The 18,118-nt window shown below is 59.8% G+C and overlaps 1 protein-coding gene across 1 annotated transcript in view; it reads right to left on the minus strand.

The window, feature by feature from the left end:
* Positions 1 to 16,536, minus strand: part of HMCN2 (hemicentin 2) — a 34,444-nt gene extending 17,908 nt beyond the window's left edge. Inside the window, exons 1-33 of the mRNA XM_030961271.1 lie at positions 16,308 to 16,536; positions 15,358 to 15,428; positions 14,391 to 14,549; positions 14,101 to 14,223; positions 13,836 to 14,007; positions 13,428 to 13,534; positions 13,102 to 13,222; positions 12,734 to 13,006; positions 12,465 to 12,609; positions 12,074 to 12,195; positions 11,714 to 11,986; positions 11,486 to 11,627; positions 10,792 to 10,919; positions 10,137 to 10,250; positions 9,890 to 10,039; positions 9,102 to 9,296; positions 8,803 to 8,898; positions 8,332 to 8,456; positions 7,917 to 8,061; positions 7,598 to 7,710; positions 7,200 to 7,356; positions 6,871 to 7,027; positions 5,048 to 5,175; positions 4,832 to 4,940; positions 4,437 to 4,606; positions 3,800 to 3,895; positions 3,523 to 3,699; positions 2,419 to 2,538; positions 2,095 to 2,256; positions 1,613 to 1,897; positions 923 to 1,090; positions 643 to 756; positions 381 to 467 (exon numbers count right to left, since the gene is read on the minus strand). Coding sequence (XP_030817131.1) covers positions 381 to 467; positions 643 to 756; positions 923 to 1,090; positions 1,613 to 1,897; positions 2,095 to 2,256; positions 2,419 to 2,538; positions 3,523 to 3,699; positions 3,800 to 3,895; positions 4,437 to 4,606; positions 4,832 to 4,940; positions 5,048 to 5,175; positions 6,871 to 7,027; positions 7,200 to 7,356; positions 7,598 to 7,710; positions 7,917 to 8,061; positions 8,332 to 8,456; positions 8,803 to 8,898; positions 9,102 to 9,296; positions 9,890 to 10,039; positions 10,137 to 10,250; positions 10,792 to 10,919; positions 11,486 to 11,627; positions 11,714 to 11,986; positions 12,074 to 12,195; positions 12,465 to 12,609; positions 12,734 to 13,006; positions 13,102 to 13,222; positions 13,428 to 13,534; positions 13,836 to 14,007; positions 14,101 to 14,223; positions 14,391 to 14,549; positions 15,358 to 15,428; positions 16,308 to 16,536 — 4,933 coding nt within the window. The remainder of the gene's footprint in view (positions 1 to 380; positions 468 to 642; positions 757 to 922; positions 1,091 to 1,612; positions 1,898 to 2,094; positions 2,257 to 2,418; positions 2,539 to 3,522; positions 3,700 to 3,799; positions 3,896 to 4,436; positions 4,607 to 4,831; positions 4,941 to 5,047; positions 5,176 to 6,870; positions 7,028 to 7,199; positions 7,357 to 7,597; positions 7,711 to 7,916; positions 8,062 to 8,331; positions 8,457 to 8,802; positions 8,899 to 9,101; positions 9,297 to 9,889; positions 10,040 to 10,136; positions 10,251 to 10,791; positions 10,920 to 11,485; positions 11,628 to 11,713; positions 11,987 to 12,073; positions 12,196 to 12,464; positions 12,610 to 12,733; positions 13,007 to 13,101; positions 13,223 to 13,427; positions 13,535 to 13,835; positions 14,008 to 14,100; positions 14,224 to 14,390; positions 14,550 to 15,357; positions 15,429 to 16,307) is intronic.
* Positions 16,537 to 18,118: the final 1,582 nt, after the last annotated feature.

Consider the following 18,118-nt stretch of genomic DNA (forward strand, 5'->3'; position numbering starts at 1 on the left):
ATGACCTGGATCAGGATTTTAGAAGCTGCTGGATGAGCCAGTGAGAAGAAAGAGAACTGTCCTGAGTGGGAGGTGATTAATTACTCCCATCACTAAAGGAGAAATGAGATTAGAGGAGTTTTAGCTCCATTTGGGAAAGATTGGATCTTACACTGTGAAACAGGCTCCCCATGTGGGCGTCCCCTCCCCAGCGCTTCCCGGACAGCACAACTGCAGAGCCAGGAGCCATCCCAGCAGAGCTCTGCAGCCCATTCCAGCTGTTTCCATGTCTCTGCCTGGAGCCATCCCTTTGTTCCACACCCCAAAGTGAGACTCAGGTCTGCCCCTGAGCCCCATCTCCCCCTTGCTCGTGCCACCTCCCTTCCCCACTCGATGCTCACCTGAAGCCAGGCAGGACCAGGTGACAGGGTGGCCCTCGGGCACCTTGAAGGTGTCTTCTTCATCTGCATTCTCAATGTGGGGAGGAACTAGGAACACAAGCCCCCAGGGACTTCAGCAGCTGGCCAGCTCTGCCTCTGACCTCACATCCTAAGGACTCCAGCACAGCCAGCATGGCCAGCCTTAACTCGTGTCTGTTCCTGCAAGGGTGGAGCTCTGAAACCCCAGCAGGAATCCTGCAGCAGACAGAAGGGCCCTCCTTACCTAGGACCTCCACGTAGAAATGCCTCCTGGCCTCCCCAGCTATGTTGCTGGCCAGGCAGGAGTAGTGACCACTGTCCTGGGCTCGAGCATGGGTGAGCCTGAGCAGCCAGCCCCCTGGAAGGACACAGCAGAGGGGGCTCAGGGCCCGGATCCATGTACCAGCACATCCCAGCTGGATGGGAGGGGTGTTTGAACTGTGCTCCTGTGGGGCTGTAGCTCCACCATGAGTCTGAGCTCATCAGTGCTGGGGTAAAACACGTTCCCAAAGCAGATCTCTGACCTGAAAGCAGCTGGATGTGCTCGCTGGGGGTGACAGGAGAGCCATCCCAGAACCAGGTGACGCTGGGCTGGGGAATGCCAGTGGCCTCACAGGGCAGAGTCAGGGATCCTTGCAGGGAAACGCTGACATTGGTTGTCAGTCCTGATCCTTGAATGAACTCAGGGGGAACTGGGGATGCAGAAGAAGATGGGCATCCATTTGCAAAGCAGCCAGGACATCAAAGGAGCAAAGCAAGGAGGGGAGAACTGGGTGAACCTGGTTTTTCCCACCTTGCTCTGTACAGCTTTAGGACATGAACCCAGAAGGACCATTAGCATCACCTGGAGATGGTGACTTTAAAGGTGTTATGGGACAGGTGACCCACAGCAAGTATGTGCCACTCACCTGCACACCTGAGCCCAGGCTTACAGGCTCACACTGGGATGGCCACACAGCCTGAGCCACCTCAGAGCTTTTATAACTCAAGTGACCTTGACCCAGAGGTGGTAAAGGACTTTATATGAGATGATCTGCTGTGATGGCTCTGGAAAGAAACTCCTGCCTGATGGACACAGTCCTACAGCTATTCCTGAAGCATAACCCTGGGACTTGCTACATGCTGGATTGTCCAACACCTGCTGCACATCAAGTTACTCCACACCCACCCTGCTTGTCCTGCCTGCATCCACCAGCCCCATCCCACATCCTTACCATGCACCACAACTTCAAACTCCCTCTGCTCCTGCCCCTCTGTGTTGGCAGCCAGGCAAGTGTAGTGTCCTGCATGGGCCAGCTCTGCCCTGGGGATGTGCAGCCGCCTCCCCTGCTCCGTGAGCAGGAGCCCGTCCCCAGCAGCCACGGGCTGCCCGTCCTTCACCCACGTCACCCACGGTGCTGCTGTGCCCATGGCCTCGCACTCCAGAACGGTCTCACCACCCTCGATGACAGAAACCTTCCTCAGGGTGCTGCTGCTGCTGCCCTGGAGCCTTGGCAGTGCTGTGGGCAGAGGGACAGGGGTGCAGGGGATGAGCAGCAGCTCCCTCAGCCGTGGGGCAAAGCTGACCCAGGGAGCAGCATCCCTTCCAAAATAGCCAAGGCACCTGGAAATGGCTTTAGGGTCCAGCTGGACCTTGCATTGAGAGAGGTCCCAACACCTCCAGCTGCCCCCACAGGTCTCTGTGCCCCACACTCACCGTGCACCTCCAGGTGATGCTCCTTGCTGCTGCTGCCAGCAGCATTCCTGCACTCGCAGGTGTACGTCCCCTGGTCCAGCAGCTGCACCTTCTCCATGTACACCACGTTCCCTCCTGGGGACACCAGCTTTGGGCTCCCTGGCTGCGTGGAGAGGGGCTCACCTGCCCGGGGAAAGGGACAGCAGCTTCCCTCAGGCTCCCAGCAGGACAAATTCCCACCCAGAAGCTGGATTCTGCTCAACAAAAATTGCTCCTTGCTCCAAGGAGAACAACGGCTGGGTCAACCCATGTGGGGAGAGATGAGGCTGAGGAACGGGGCCCTACCGTCCTTCCACCAGCTCAGGGTGGGCAGGGGGGTCCCATGGCACTCGCAGGCCAGCTGGACAGGTTGTCCCTCCAGCACGGACACGGCCTCAGGCTCTGGCGAGGACAAGGATGGAGGCACTGCAGGGGTGAGAGGAGCAGCTCAGTGATGGCACTGGGCAAGAGCAGAAGGGCAGCCTGGAGCTCCATCCTGCTGGATTCACACCCCCTGCAGCCCTGCTGGGTGCCACAAAAACCCCAGTGACATTCCCCTGCCCTGGCTTCATGTGCAAACAATAATCTCGGCTCTCCAGCCAAGCGAGGGATGCTTTTAATTGCACATGGCCAAGAGCAGAGGATGACCAAGCATCCCACAAACAAGCCAAGGTCAGGTGGGCCAGACACAGCCTTATTAGGCAGCCCTGCTCACTGAGAAGGTTACCCAACTCTTTCCATTATCGGGTGATGTTCTCAGCTGCTCATAAATACAGCTGGCTGGAAAATGGTAACTCCTTCCCATGAGGGATATCAGTTTGGAGAAGAAAAGCCTCAACACCCAGAAACCCTTGAAAAACAAAAACAGCAGAACCCAAACAATGCACCCGAGCCAGGACGGCAGACGTGCAAACATTTCCCTGGGAAGAGATTGCAGGAACGAGCCCAGAGCAGGAGAACTGGATCTTCTCCACACCCTGGCCTCCTGCCTGCAGGACTTCCACCAACTGGAGCATCCCTGGGAAGAGCCAGGGCCTGGCTCAGCCCCCGGAGCTGTGGACATGCTGAGTGGTCTGGGAAGCTGCAGGGATGCTTGGATCAAGTGAGAAAAAGCATCCAGTGCCTGTCTTGGAGTCACCACTGAGTCTGGGGGGACAGAAATGTCACCAGGCACTCGGGGTGCAAAAGGGACAGGGTGGGTGGGTGACCCTGTAATGGGGACCTGGCAATGCCCATCCATGGGGCCATGGCTTTCCAGGATATCATTTGGGATGAACACAGCATGACTGGAATTGCAAGTGAGCCATCCTCCAGGGATGCATCCTGAGGGCTGGGACAACCCCACTGATCGCACACGATATTCCAGGGGGAAGCCCCCATCTCTCAGGAGGCCACCGCAGCTGCACTCACCGGTGACCTGCAGGCTGTAGCGGAGCTCAGCCAGCCCGGCCGCGTTGGAGGCCACGCAGCGGTAGCTGCCGGCATCGGAGAGCCGGGCTCGGGGCAGCTCCAGGCGCTTCCCATCCCCGGCCAGCGCCAGCCCCGCTCCGGCCCGGAGCCGCTCCTGCCCCTTGTACCAGGTGATGTCTGCAGGGCAGCAGAGAGCTGAGCTCGGAGGAACGGCACCGCTGCCCCAGGGGAAGCCCCAGGGATTCAGGAGCAGGAGCTGAGGACGGGATTGACTCACCGGGAGCGGGCAGCCCCGAGGCCAGGCATTCCAGGGATACCGAGCCGTTCTCGGGGACGGCCAAATCCACCGCGCTGGGCTCGATGTTCGGAGGCACTGCAACCCAGCAGCCCTGTGAGCGGCTCTGTGTGCCTGCAGCCAGCACAGGGCAGGGCCCTGGGGCACAGCCAGGCTCACCCAGGGCTCCTGGCACACACCAAGGCCTGGCACAGCAGCAGCCGGGGGCCACAGCTCAGTCCCTGCTCTGGGAGGGGACCACATCATCCCACAGTGCCACCACTGCTCCCCAAACCAGCCAGAGGTTTGGTCCCTGCCCCCATGAGACATCCATTCTTCCCAGGGAGGGATCTCTGTTCCCTGCCTGGTTTCTCACCTGGCACCTTCAGAGTCACGTCCTGCTGGTGGAGGGGAATGGGGCTGGGGGAGGACCCTCCAGCAGGAAACATCACTCAAGGATTTACTGTGGTGCCATTGCCATCACTTCTCAGCCTCATTGACAAAGGACAAGATCCCGACAGATCAAGTGACCCTGCCCCTACCAAAAAACTGGGCCAAGAACTCCCAGCCCCTTTGAGCAGCCACGCTCCTCCCAACAGAGGGGATGGACAGCCCCCCTCACCCCAGACACTGCACTCACCATGCACCGAAACCTGCACCTCTGCCTGGGCCAGCCCTGCCCAGGTGCTGCCCTGGCAGACGTAGAGCCCTTGGTGACCAAGCCCCACTCGGGAGAGCAGCAGAGTGCCACCATCCTCAGACACCGCCACACCGTCCTGCCCGTCCAGAGGGTGCCCATCCTTCAGCCACCTGCGGGCAAGGGCACAGGCAGCAAGTCCTGGCGCCACCCACACCCTGCCTCTGCACGCCAACAGGGTGCTGGCAGCAAGGACTGTCCCCTTGTCCCCTGGAATGTGCTGGCAGTGCCGTCAGAGGACATCAGGGACACGGAGAAGGAATGGATGCCTCCACCCCGAGGGACACCCCTACCACCCATGCTGGGAGCACAGGGAGCCTCAGCACTGCAGCACTCACTGGATCTGGGCTGGGGGGATGCCCCTGGTGTGACACCGAATCCTCAGGGAGGTGTTGGCAACCGCTGCCAGGTGCCTTTCCCCATCACCAATCCACAGCTGGGGGGGAGCTGGGGGAGAGGGGACCTCAGGCTGTGCCCACCCTCGGTCCCTGGCACAGGGATGTGACACGGCCAAGGGTTTGGAGGGTTAGGGCAGACGGGCAGGGTGTTTGAACCTTGCACGTGCAGGCTGTAGCTGAGCGAGGCGTTCCCGGCGGCGTTGGTGGCCGTGCAGGTGTAGAGGCCATTGTCTGTCACCTGGGGCTCAGCCAGGTGCAGGGATCCTGAGGGGAGGACACTGAACCTTGGGGGAGAAGGAACAGGAAAGCTGGATGGGAGGAACAGCCATGTCATCCATCACCCAATCCTGAGCAGGAGCTGAGAGCTCAGAGCTCACCATCACCTCGGGACAGCCAATGGCCACCTCTCACTCAAAGAGGGTGGCACTGTCACAGACTTATTTTCTGAAAAATACTTTTGCTAAGATTTTTCTCTTGAGAAGCTGAGAAGCCTCAGAAACGAAATGTAAACAATAATTATCTGCTGCTGTAGAATGCAACAGGTGAATCTTTGATTGGTCTCATGTGGTTGTTTTTAATTAATGGCCAATCACAGTCCAGCTGTCTCGAACTCTCTGGTGAGTCACAAAATTTAATTATCATTCTTTTCCTTTCCTTGCTAACCTTCTGATGAAATTCTTTCTTCTATTCTTTTAGTATCATTTTAATATATCATTTTCTTTTAGTATAATATATATCATAAAATAATAAATCAGCCTTCTGAAACGTGGAGTCAAGATTCTCATCTCTTCCCTCATCCTGGGACCCCTGTGAACACCACCACAGTGGCACAGCTGCCCATGGGGGCAAATCCCCTTTGCTCAGCCCTTGCAGGAGCTCAGCACGAGGCAGCACATGAGCCCATGGGGACAGAGGAGGACCAGGGTCCCCCCAGAGCACAGTCCCTGCAGCTGGAGCTGGCCATGCTCTCATTGCCAGCCCCATCTGTGCTCCACAGACATAACCTCATCTCAGCCCACGGCTGCAGATTCCTCCTGGTGTGCTCCCATAAATCACCCAGCGTGGACACGCCAGCTGAGGTGTGGGGAGCAGAAACGGGGGACAGGATGTGTGAACAGCCAGGAACAGCCATGGCAAAGCAGACACGAACAGCAAGGCAGTGCATGCCCCAAGAAGAGCAAAACCAAGATGCCTTCCTGCTTCCCCAGGCCACAGCAATCCTCAGGGACAGGTTAGAAGTGTTTTACCCCAAGACCAGGGCCCGTGGTTTTAGGGATCCCTTCCAACATGGTGCCAACATATGGGGAAAACATTGGAAGACCAAGACACCAGGTAACCTGGAGAACGGTTGGATATGAGTTTACCCTCGCCCATCAAATCACATTAACTGCCTGTCTCACGGCTGTCATCAGCTTCAACACCATCAACAAATTGATTTGTCCCTCCAGAAGTCGCTCACTGGAACAAAACTGGCCTAAAACCCCACATCCCAGGGCAGACAAAGCCACTGCCGGGCTAAAAACTGTGTTTGTGCCAAACCTCATCCCAAGAGGCACCAGGCCATGGTCCAACACTTCCCACAGGGATCCACCATCCCCAGGCACATCCTTGACCTTGTGACAGCACAAGGCAGGAATGTGCAGGAAGGCAGACAGACAGACAGACAGCAGGCTGAGGAGCTGCACTGGAGCTGCCTTTCCTTCCCAGCCCCATGTCCAGGGTAGGCACATGAGTGATGGGAAGCAGCTGCTTGGTCCCAGATGTTTGGAAGATGGAAGAAAAGCCTGGCGGTCTCCAAGGAGAGCAGAGCTAATGCAGCCCTGCTCGGCTGCCTCAGCTCCTGCATTGCCCACAGGATGCCAGGGGTGCCCTTCACATGCCCCTGCCAAGCAGCTCAGTCCCTTCATGGACCTGACATCCCTCTGAGGAGACACAAAATCCCAGGAGATGGTGGCCCCAGCACCCAGAAGCCTCCTTACCTGGTGCTGGTGAGGGGCAGGGGCTCCCGGCTCCACAGCACCAGGGGAGGGGGGGATCCTTGGGCCTCGCAGGGCAGGGTGGTCTCCTGCCCCAGCACTGCCAGGATGGGGACAGGGTCTGATGTCTGTGATCCATTCACGCTGATCCTGGGCTTTGCTGCATGGAGAGGAGCACAGCTGGTGCAGGGACACTTCAGGTGCCCCACTGCTCCTCTTGCCATCCTCCAAACCCATCTGGCACCTGGACTGGTGCTCCAAGGAAGGCAGGAGTGTTCCCAGGTCATTGTCTCTCCCTGCCTGTCCCCTCTGGAGCTGTCCTGAGCACTCACTGCTGATGGAGAGCTGCATCTCCCGGCTGGAGAACCCTGCTGCATTGGTGGCTGTGCAGAAGTAGGTGCCAGCATCCCCAGGGGACGATGAAGGGATCAGGAGGGTCCCATCGGGGTCGAGCTGGTAGTGTGGGCTCGGTGAAATGGGCTCTGTGCCCTGCAGAGGACAGGGAAGGGAGGAAGGCAGAGATTCTCCCATGAGCTCAACATCCCAAAAGCAAGAAGAGAGCTCTGGACACATCAGGACAGGGCATGCCCTGGTCCCAGCTCCCCAGGGCACTTGGAGTCACCTCCCCAGGCAGCTGGAGAGCTCCATCCCTTCAAACACATGTCCCTGAACCCGAGGATGGCCCCAGCCGGGCTGGCAGGGCACACAGCCCCCTGTCCCTGTCCCCTACCTTGGCCCAGGTGACAATAGGGGGTGGCACGCCGGTGGCATTGCACCGCAGGGTGACAGCAGCTCCCTCGGTGGCAGTGACCAGAACAGGGCCAGGCTCGATGCTGGGAGGAGCTGGGAAGGAAAAGAAACCTCATCCTGCACGGCCAGGGCCACGTCCAGCACAGAGAGCACTGCCCTGTGTCACTGCCAGCAGGGACACCCAGCTCCCTGCCACTCACCGTGGATGACCAGGGACACATCCAGCACAGGGAGCAGAGCACAGAGAGCACTGCCCCGTGTCACTGCTCAGAGGGGACACCCAGCTCCCTGCCACTCACCATGGATGACCAGGGACACGTCCTGCCTGTGCGAGCCGAGGGCGTTGCTCACCTCACAGGTGAAGGTTCCTGCATCCCCCTGGGACGCCTGCTGCACGTGCAGGCTCCCATCAGCCCGGATGGAATAGCGCCCACCTGGGGCTACCTGGACATGGGGGAGAGCAGGGAGCAGGACAGGTGACATGGTCAAACACCAACACATCCCTGCATCTCTGGGGCACATCCAGAAATGAGCAACACCCTGATGTGGAGATAAACCAAAATTGCCTCCCCAACACAAACGCTCTGTTGGATTCTTTCACCAGCAGCTTTCGCCCCGAAGGCTGGGGTAACCCATCCTGCAGTGAAGCCCCCCCAGGGAGCAGGTGCCCACCCACCCTCCCACCCAGGATCCCAGCAGGCATGGAATTCTCACCGTCTGCCCATCCTTGAGCCAGCGGCGGGCTGGGAAGGGGCTGCCAGCCAGGATCACACAGGGCAGGGACACAGGCTGGCCTGGGAGCACACGGACCACAGGGGATGCAAGGGCTATTTCTGGGGCTGTTTAAAGAGGGGAAAGGGAACCAGCATTAATCAGTGATAAACTGGCCAGGAACGCTCAGGGGAATGGGTGTAGATCACCTTTCTTCCAAGGTCTGGATCCTGGCTCAGCATAAGCCAGCTCTGATTCCACTCCCCAGGAATTTGGGGATATTCACCACAGTGTGGGTCCATGGCAGCGCATGAAGCCAAAGAGGGCTTGGAAGGGCATTGCCCAAACCCTGCCCTGGGTCTCTGAGTGTTCACTGCGGCCAGCTCAGGACCAGGGACAGCTGCTCTGGTCTCTGCCACTCACCCCTGCCAGCACACTGGGATGGATTCACGACCAAAGCACAGAAAAACAAACCCTGTCCCGTGACTGTGAGCTTGACCTCTGCATGGATCTTCCCAAACTCATTCTGGGCTTCACAGATGTAGATGGCTTGGTCATCCAGCGAGGCACCTGGAGCACAGTGGGGAGAAGCCTCAGCCTGGTGGGGCTGGAGAGCCCTGAGCAAGCTCAAAGACAGGGACCACCCTCCCCTGCCCCACCCCATCTCCAATGGGGGCAGGCCCCTCAGAGCTGGACTCTTGCAGGCTGTTACTGCACACCTGAGCTTGCACAAGTTAAAAATGCAAATAAATGCGTGCACACTCAGCTCTTACTGTCAATGAGGAGCTGGGCAGTCTCCAGCTGGCTGGAAACCTCCCGTGGGCCCTGCCAGCCCACCACGGGCCTCCCGTCCTGCCGGGACCAGGTGACCTGGGGCAGGGGGGATCCCTCCACGTGGCACGGCAGGCTCACTCTGTCCCCAACCTTGACCTCCACGTCGCCCAGGGGCTCAGGAAAGTGAGGGGCAGCTGGAGGAGAGAGCAGCAGAGAAAGGGCTCAGGCAGGTCCAGCATCCCCACAGCTGAGCCTGGAGAAGGGATGGGGCTGCAAAACCAACGGGCAGGGTGCCCTGACAAGTTACAACACACACACTTGCTGCTTTTCCAAAGCTGTCAGAGCCTTTGCTGTTTCCACCTCTTCCAGTTACACTCATCAACCACTGGCTCAGCAAAACCACTTGCACTTTTCCATCCTTAACTGCTTTAAACCCTGCTGCCCTCATCACTGAGCCTTCCCTCCTCCCCCTCATGCTCTTTCATCCCTTCTACCTCCAGCAAAAGATTGCCACCTGGATTTTCAGACACACACAAGTCAGCCCCCACCTCTGCCTAACCCTACTGAATGCACTTTGCATCCCAAGCCCTCATGTCCCCGTGCAATAACAACAGCCTTGTCTTTTCCCACTTGCTGAGCCTCCTGCATCTTCCCAAAGCTTGGAATTCCCGTGCCAGACACCAACACCTCCCTGCTGGGAAGCCTCGGAGAGCAGCAAAGGGGAGCGGAGCCACAAAGGGGATCTGTGGAAGAGGCTGCAGGACTTACATCCGACAGCAGGACTTACATCCCACGTGCAGCACGGTGCTGTCCGAGACAATGCCCGCCTCGCCCAGGGCCCGGCAGCTGTAGAGCCCCGCGTCCTCCTCCCGCACCGCCTGCAGCCGCAGCAGCGCCCGCTGGCTGCCCGCCGGGAACGCGGCCAGCGCCTGCTCCCCTGCCAGAGCCGGTGTCACAGCCCGCGGCGCCCTGCCGGTGTCACAGCCGCGGGCGGTGTCCCCGCGGGGCAGGGGAGGGGTCCCGCTGGGTCTCACCTTTGTACCACACGATCTGGGGCGGGGGCGCCCCCGACACCCAGCACTCCAGGGTGACATCCTCGCCCACCAGCACCTTCAGGCTGGGCGTCACTGCCAGGATGGCAGGGGGCTCTGCGCCGTGGGGAGAGGTGACTTTGGTCACCCTCTGCTGCTCTGGGTGCGGTGCCATGCAGCCCAAGGGGACCCCAGAGCCCTGGGAGGGGGACCCCAGCACAGCGCCATTCCCACTGTGCTGACCCCAATTCCCTCCATCACACACAGCCCCATTCCCACTGTGCTGATCCCAATTCCCTCCATCACACACAGCCCCATTCCCACTGTGCTGATCCCAATTCCCTCCATCACACACAGCCCCATTCCCACTGTGCTGATCCCAATTCCCTCCATCACACACAGCCCCATTCCCAGTGTGCTGATCCCAATTCCCTCCATCACACACAGCCCCATTCCCAGTGTGCTGATCCCAATTCCCTCCATCACACACAGCCCCATTCCCAGTGTGCTGATCCCAATTCCCTCCATCACACACAGCCCCATTCCCAGTGTGCTGATCCCAATTCCCTCCATCACACACAGCCCTATTCCCACTGTGCTGACTCCCAACACCCTTTATCACACCCAGCCCCATTCCCAGTGAGCAGGGAGTGGGTACCAGTGAACTCCAGGGTGATCACTTGCTCATCCCAGCCCAGAGTGCTGCTGGCATAGCAGATGTAATTCCCTGCATCCTCTGGGACAGCAGATCTGATGTGCAAGGAACCCTCAGCATCCCTGAAAACCCTGCAGCAAATGGGAGAGAAAGGGAGAAACGAGCCCTGTGGAAACAGGGATGATGGAAAATGTGTTGATATAAATGAGCAGGTTTCAGGCCGTGCTGGGCATGTGGTGGATGTGGGTCAGCACTTAGAGCCAGCTGCTGCAGGAAAGGACTTTGCTTTGAAGCAGGGAAAAGCACTGAGAATTGGGCTTTTTCATCTCAAAAGCCCAAAAGCCTTCCCCAAAGTGAACCCCTGCACTCACAGCCTGACACGGGCAGGAGTTGAAAGGCAAAAAGCAGAAGAAATTAAGGGGAAGTACAAGGAGTATTTTGAGACCTGAGCTCACACCAGGTGTGCAAAGTGGGGACAGTGACCTGGATAAGGCAGGACAGTTTAAAAATAAATATAGGAAATTAAGGCCAGCAGCATGCCAAGCATCTCAGGAGCAGGGGCTGGGATAGTGCAGTGCCTCCCTCCTTCCAGAGCTATGGCAGCCCCAAGCCTCCCTCCCTCACCTCATACATCCCTGCAAGGGAGCCCCATCCCTGTGGGACACCAGGATGGAGGCTCCTGGCTCCCCAGGGTTACCTCTCATCCTGCTGCAGTGGCCAGCCCCAGCGCCTCCAGGTGGTGTGGGGCTGGGGGTGGCCCCCGGCCGTGCAGTTCAGCCTCAGCTCCTGGCCCCTGCTGAAACGCTGGGGACTGGGGTCCACCTTCACCCACGGCGCCTCTGCACGGGGTTGGAGCGGGGCTCAGCCTCCAGGTGCCATCCACCACCCTCCCCCAGGGCAGGGTCCCACACAGGGCATAGCCTACCCTGGACGAAGAGCCACAGCGAGGCAGTGGCAGTGCCACGGGCGCTCTGTGCCACGCACTCGTACAGGCCCCCGTCCCCTGGCTGCACGTGGCTGATCTCCAGGGAGCTGTTCTGCAGCAGCCGGGTCCTGCCGTCCCCTGGCTGTGCCACCTTCCCATCCCAGCTCCAGGTCAGGTTGTAGGGCACGTCCCCCAGCACCACGCAGGACATGACCACGTCCTGGCCCGGTGAAGCTGTGATGTTGCCCGGGGCGATGAGACGTGGTGGTGGCTCTGCAAACAGGGGATGGATGCCTGGGTGAAAGGAGCCTGTGCCCAGCCATGGGAAGGGCTCCAAGGCTTGGCACAAGCAGCCCCCACCTGAGACAGAGAGGTGGGCACGGGCCCGGGACACTCCGACCTTGCTCGTGGCCGTGCACTCATAAAAGCCTTCATCACTCTCAGACACTGCAGGGATCAACCAGCTGATGTTCCCTGAAATCCTGCAAAAAGGGAGAAATGAAAATATGGTTCACTCCCACCTTGGGACTGCCGTGCCACCATCCCAGTCCTACTCCCTGGGAGTTTTTTTTCATCTGAATCAGGCAGAGGTGCATCCCCACTTGCTGCAGATCTGTCCCTTGGGATTTTCCTCTTGGGATGCTCAGAACCTGAAGGCACTCACCCAGCACACAGCACCCCCTCAGCTGACACAGCTCAGGGACCCACATGGGACCCTCCTGGGGCTCACTGGGCCATACCAGAGGCTCACCTGAAGAGCTGCTCTTCCCCGAGCTTCCTCCTGCCACGGCTGAGCTGCAGCTGGAAAGGGACCTCACTCCGGGCAGAGCAGGAGATGAGCTGTGGCTCACGGCTGTAAGCTTGGATATTGCTGGAGATGTTCACTTTGGGCAGACCTGGAAGGGGTTGGGGATGTGCAGATGTACAGCACCCTTGGAAGCAGAATGACCAAGGAGAAACAAAAGCAGAGGCGGCGCTGCCACCTCTGATCCCTGCTCGGCACCCGCGGGTTGCACTCACCGGGGACCACGCTGGTGTAGGTGACCCCCGAGAGGCGGTGCAGGGGGTGGCCCTGGCCATCCTCGCCCTTCACCTTCAGCAGAAAGTCCCCCGGGGGGACCCAGAGCGGCGAGCCCAGCCAGAGCAGCGCGCCGGAGCCGGAGGAGGAGTTGAGGAGCGGCTGCACGGGCAGCGAGCCCAGGACGTGGCCCGAGGTGTTGAAGAGCTCGATCTCCTGCAGGCGCCCGGGCGGCCTCAGGCCGGTGCAGTTCACCAGCACAGAGATGGGCAGACCTGCAAAGCGGGGAGGGAAAAAACCCACAAAACACATTCCCGGCTGCAAAACGCCCAAATGCCGCACCCAGCCCGCCGGGCAGCGCCACCCTCACCCTGCACCGGCCGCTCCCCGGGCTGGCTGCTGTCAAATTCCGGCTGCGTGGAGAAGCTGGCTTGGAAATTAACATTGCTGATGCCCGTGATCCTCAGCGAGTGGCGGCCACTGCTCCGGGCCTGGAAGCAGATTGAGAGTCAAGTGCTGAGGGAGGGAAGGAAGAGGAGATGGGAAGGGAGAAGTTGCAGCCGGCCCCTTTCAGCCTGCTCACACATCCTCTGCCTAGCTGGAGGTGGATGGGGATAATCCACACCTGGAAAAGCCTGGCAAGCTAAATTTCCATCAGGGAAAGGCAGGGGATGTGCAGGTCTGCCAGCAGCCTACCGTGACCAGCCACGTCCCTGGCTCGTAAGGCTCCACGGCCACCACCATGGCTGAGTTGGGGATGCTGAGCAGCTCCTTCAGACCTTGGCCTTTCTCCAGGACCTTTCCTGTGACAGAAGTGAATGTCTCAGGTGGGCAACCCAGGTCCATCCCCTGGCTCCTACAGCAGCTGGGAATCACCTCCCTCAGGGCGGTGCAGAACCCATCACAGCTCACAGCCAGGGAAAACCCTCATAGCCAGAGCAAAGCCAGCCTGGGAGGGGAGCAGGGAGATGTGCTTGGTAGCTCATCACTTTTCATTTGAGTCTTAGGGCAGGGTTTGGTGAACCCCTTCCTGCTTGTCCTCACCTGAGGTCTTTGTGGGGGCCAAAACCCCACCCCCATTGTTGTCCCTCTCCCAGCTCCTACCCGCTGGATCCTGGACCCTGATCCCTGGGGCAGGGCCACTCAGGGAGATGGTGACCTCCTTCAGGCTGGGATCAAAGGGGACTTGCCACGTGTTCTCCCCACCATCCTCATGGTCCGTGGACAGCAGGTGGACCTTGGAAGCCTGGATGGCCTCTTCCACCCACTTCAGCACCTGCAGGCAGTCAGGGGAGGATTAAACCCGGATCTCCCCTCCCCAGCCGGCACAGCCTCACTGCAGCACGAGGGGCCAGGTGTCCCCACTCACCTCTGTCACCTGCTGCTTGTCCAGGTGGAAGATCTGCCCGGAGCTGGTGGCGGCGATGCGCTCGTACACGCGGTACCCGGGGTGGCTCCTGTCCCCGCAGTCCCCGGTCAGCACAAACACCACCTGCCACAGCAACCCGGGCAGGGACACAGCTGGCATCACCAGCATCCCAGGACATGGAACCGGCGCGGGGGGTGCAGAATTCCCCCGGTCCGGGGTTTTATGGCTGTGTCTCATGGATGCGGTGCCGCTGTAGCAGGAGCCCTGCGGGCAGCGCCGGGGCCGCTCACCTGGCTCTGCTTGTGCTGCAGCAGCCGCAGCAGCTCCTCCTGCTGCTCGTAGTCCTTGGCCCGAGCATCCGAGAAGACGTAAATGAAGGAGCCGGGATGGGAGATCTCCACGGCCACTCTGATGGCCCCCACGCTCATCTCCGGGCAGTCCCCCCCGCCCTGAGGGACACAGGCAGGGACGTGCATGGGCACCGAGCCACCCGGCAGGATCCCACCCGGGGGATGCTCACGGCGAGGAACGGCCCCATTTTACTGGAGTCAGCAGATGGAAGTGCAGGGACACTGAGGATCACACGGACCCGGCCCTGTCTTGCTAACGAGGATAATTGAAGCACCCATTTGGGGATCCATGCTCACAGCAGCCACTGGCTTCCCACAGCTACATTTAGTGGGCACATCTGTGCCAGCCACCGCAGGGAAGCCTCCTGGCACAGAGAGGAGCAGCTCCCACTTTCCCAGGGCTTGGCACCCCGAAGGGCTGGGAAAGCATTTGCAGCCTCAGCGTGACACCTCCTGCCAAAACAGCTGCATCCGAAGGGAAAAGCCACAGAGATTTAGCAATTCACAGGAGGCAGGGCAAGAGTGGGGATGGATAAAGCAGGATTAAGCTCCCGGGGAACATTTCTGCTGGCAGAAAACAGACAAAGTAATTTAAAATAAAAAAAAAAGACAGAAATTAAAAACTCAATTATCAGGCAGTGGTTGTTGAAAAGGAGGTTTTTGTTTCCATGCAGAGCCTGTGCAAACTCTTCTGGGATCAGCATAAGAGCTGTGGACTGGGAATGCTCTGCCCTGTTGCAGGACTCTGGGACACCATCACCAACCATCCTCTGCACTCCCAGCCCTGTGAGCAGCCCCCAGCCAGCCTGGCTCAGCCTGAGCCCCCATCACACTTGTGGGGGATGCAGGGATTGCCCCCAGAACCCAGCACCGTGCAGTGCCAAGGATGGGGGCTGAGGATGCCTACCTGGACATGGAGCTCCCGCAGGCGCTGCTGGAAGAGCTGGGGGTCCGTGGTGAGGGTGACAGGTCCCACCTCTGTGAGCACATGGATGCCATCACTCAGTCCCCTGAGCCCAGCACCAGCTCCTTCCAACTCCACCCACACTGCTGGTGCTCCTGGCACCTGTGAGACTCAGGGTCCAGCATCTGCCCTGGCTTGGCACCAGCAGAGAAGTGGCTTTGGGCAGACCAGCCCCTGTGCCCATACTGTGACCACTTTGGCTGAGTATTCCTACACCCAGGAATCTCTCCCGACACTCTGGGTTGTCCCGGCCAGGGTGAGCTGCAAACCCTGTGCTCTTTTCTACTGGGGGAGGCTCCCAGCAAAGCAATGCAGGAATCAATTCACTGCCTCTGCCTCTTTCCCTGTCTGGCTCCAATGATTTCACTCAACTCAGCGTTTCTGCTGAAAATAAAGCTTGGGTCCCTCTCTCCTTGTAGGAGGCCAGAGTTCTTTTGGGGAGCAGCTGCTCTTTTATGGGTGTGCACAAAAAGAAGACAAAATTAGGAGCAGAAAGAAATTATTCTGGTATCACAGCAAGCTACCAAAGCCTCCTAGCAAGTGGTGTTTTTATTGAAGTGACCTGGAAGCTCATTGTGGACTTGGACAGAAATAACCAGATGACTACACTGGGGAGATTAGAGCAGGGTGGAAGGGGAAGAGCCACCCACAACAAAGTGTCAGCACCCCTGGGATTAATACAGTGGAAACAGCCCACCATGTGCCCACAGGATGGCTTGGGGACAGGAGCCCCAGCCCAGCTGCTGAGGTGCCATCCCCACCACAGCAGCCACCAGGGCATCAAAAACACGGAGAAGGAGCAGTGCGAGCACTTGTGAAGTGCAGGCTTCAAACACAGACCCAGCACAGCTCCATCCGTGGCAGGACACACCCTCAGCCTGTCCCGGACCTACCTGGGTCATGGAAGGGCACCAGGGCGTAGTTGCTGATGGGTTTTGTGCTCCTGCTGCGCGTCCGCTCCAGGATGCGCGAGGCGCCGTCCATCACCTGCACCAGGTCGTCGTACATGGAGCCGGTGACATCGAACACAAAGGCCAGAGTGGCCCACCCTGGGCGCGTCTCGGCCGCACCGAGGGCCAGCAGCATGCAGAGAGCCACAAACACCCCTCCGTGGGGCGGCATCGCGGGGGAACACGCGCCCCTCTTGTCCTCGTCCTTCCCGCAGAGCCGCTGGGACCGTCCCCGCAGCAGGGAGGGAGGGACACGGCGTGCGAGGGGCCACACGCGGCGGGGACAGCGAAGGGACCCCGGGCAGGGAACGCCCAGCCCTCCGCAGCTGCGGACCTGCTCCTCCAGCGCTCAACTTCTGGGAGGGAGCAGCGAGGGAGGGAGGGAGCAGCGAGGGAGGGAGGGAGGGAGGAAAAAGAGGAATTTTGGAGCCAGCGACGCGGCAGGGAGGTGGGTGGGAGTTGGAGGAAATCGGGATGGAGAGACAGGGGTTGGGAAGCAGATCCTGCAGCCCACGGGATTGTCAGAAACGCTGCCCAGGCCCCCTCCCCAGCGCTGATCCCCTGGCTCAGAGAGACCCTGCTCTGCTGGGGGGGAGCAGGGGGTTAGGGGAGGACACGGGGGTCACAGCTGAGCACCTGTGAGGAAACCCTGCCAAACCCCAGCGGGGGAGAGGCAGCTGTGAAAGGAGCCCCAAGGACCCAAACTCCCCCTTGCTGGGCAAAGGGCCCTGGAATGGGGGTCTGCAACGGGGCTCGGAGGGCAGGGGGCTCTGTGGGGGGCTCAGCCACCCCACGAACAGGGAGCAAAGAGCCACGCAGAGCACAGACAGAGCCGGGGCCGGGACATGGCCGGGGCAGGCAGCGCTTGGCCGGGGCAGGCGGCGCTTGGCCGGACGCGGAGCGCTGAGCTCACGCTGCTCCCCTGGGACGCTCTGCTCTTGCTCAACTCCCCCGCAGCGGGAGCCAGGGCACAGCCGCGGCCAAAAGCCGGCTCCAGGTGAAGCCGTGCACCTCCTGCACCCCCAGCGGCAGCCCTGCCCCTTCCAGGCACAGGAGCTGGGGGACCTTGGAGACCACCTATCTCATACCCACACACAGGGCAGTGGGACCGTCCTGTGCATTTCTTTGTCCCTGCAAGCCTGGGCTCAGCTCAGCTCAACCTCAGAGCAGGCAAGGACATCCCCTTCACAGCAGGACAATGACACTTGTGTCCCTGGGGCCGTGCCAGCGGCCTGTTCCCCTCCTGTCCCACTACCAGGGCTTGCAGTCCCAGCCCCACAGAGCTGAGGGGAGTCCCCCACCCCACAGAGTCACAAAACCTGCCTTGGAGCATCCCCAGTCACCAGCCTGCATGCCAGCTCCATCCTGCACCTGCAGGGAGCACCAGCACTGCTGGCACAAATGCCCAACAGCTTCTCCTCATTACCAAACTAATCCCAGCCAGCCCTTCCCACACTCACCAGTGCTCCCAGGCCCAGGAGCACCTGTTAGCTGGGCTTTAATCCCTTCCCTGCTGGGGGTTCAGGCACAGCCTCTGGATAACCACCGTGGTTTGGTGCGTGTGCCTGCCCTTGCCCACTCCATGGCACAGGGGAGGAATCCCTGGGAGCTCCCACCATGTGCTGGCACAAAGCACCCCCGCACAAAACCCCCTGCACAAACACAGCCCCCTTGTTCAGACCATTAGGGCATCTCCTCTGGCCTCCTGAAAACAATTAGTCAGCCTCGTTAGGGGAGCGAACACAGGGATGGGG

Source organism: Camarhynchus parvulus, chromosome 17 (genome assembly GCF_901933205.1).
Source record: "Camarhynchus parvulus chromosome 17, STF_HiC, whole genome shotgun sequence".
Classification (NCBI taxonomy): Eukaryota; Metazoa; Chordata; class Aves; order Passeriformes; family Thraupidae; genus Camarhynchus; species Camarhynchus parvulus.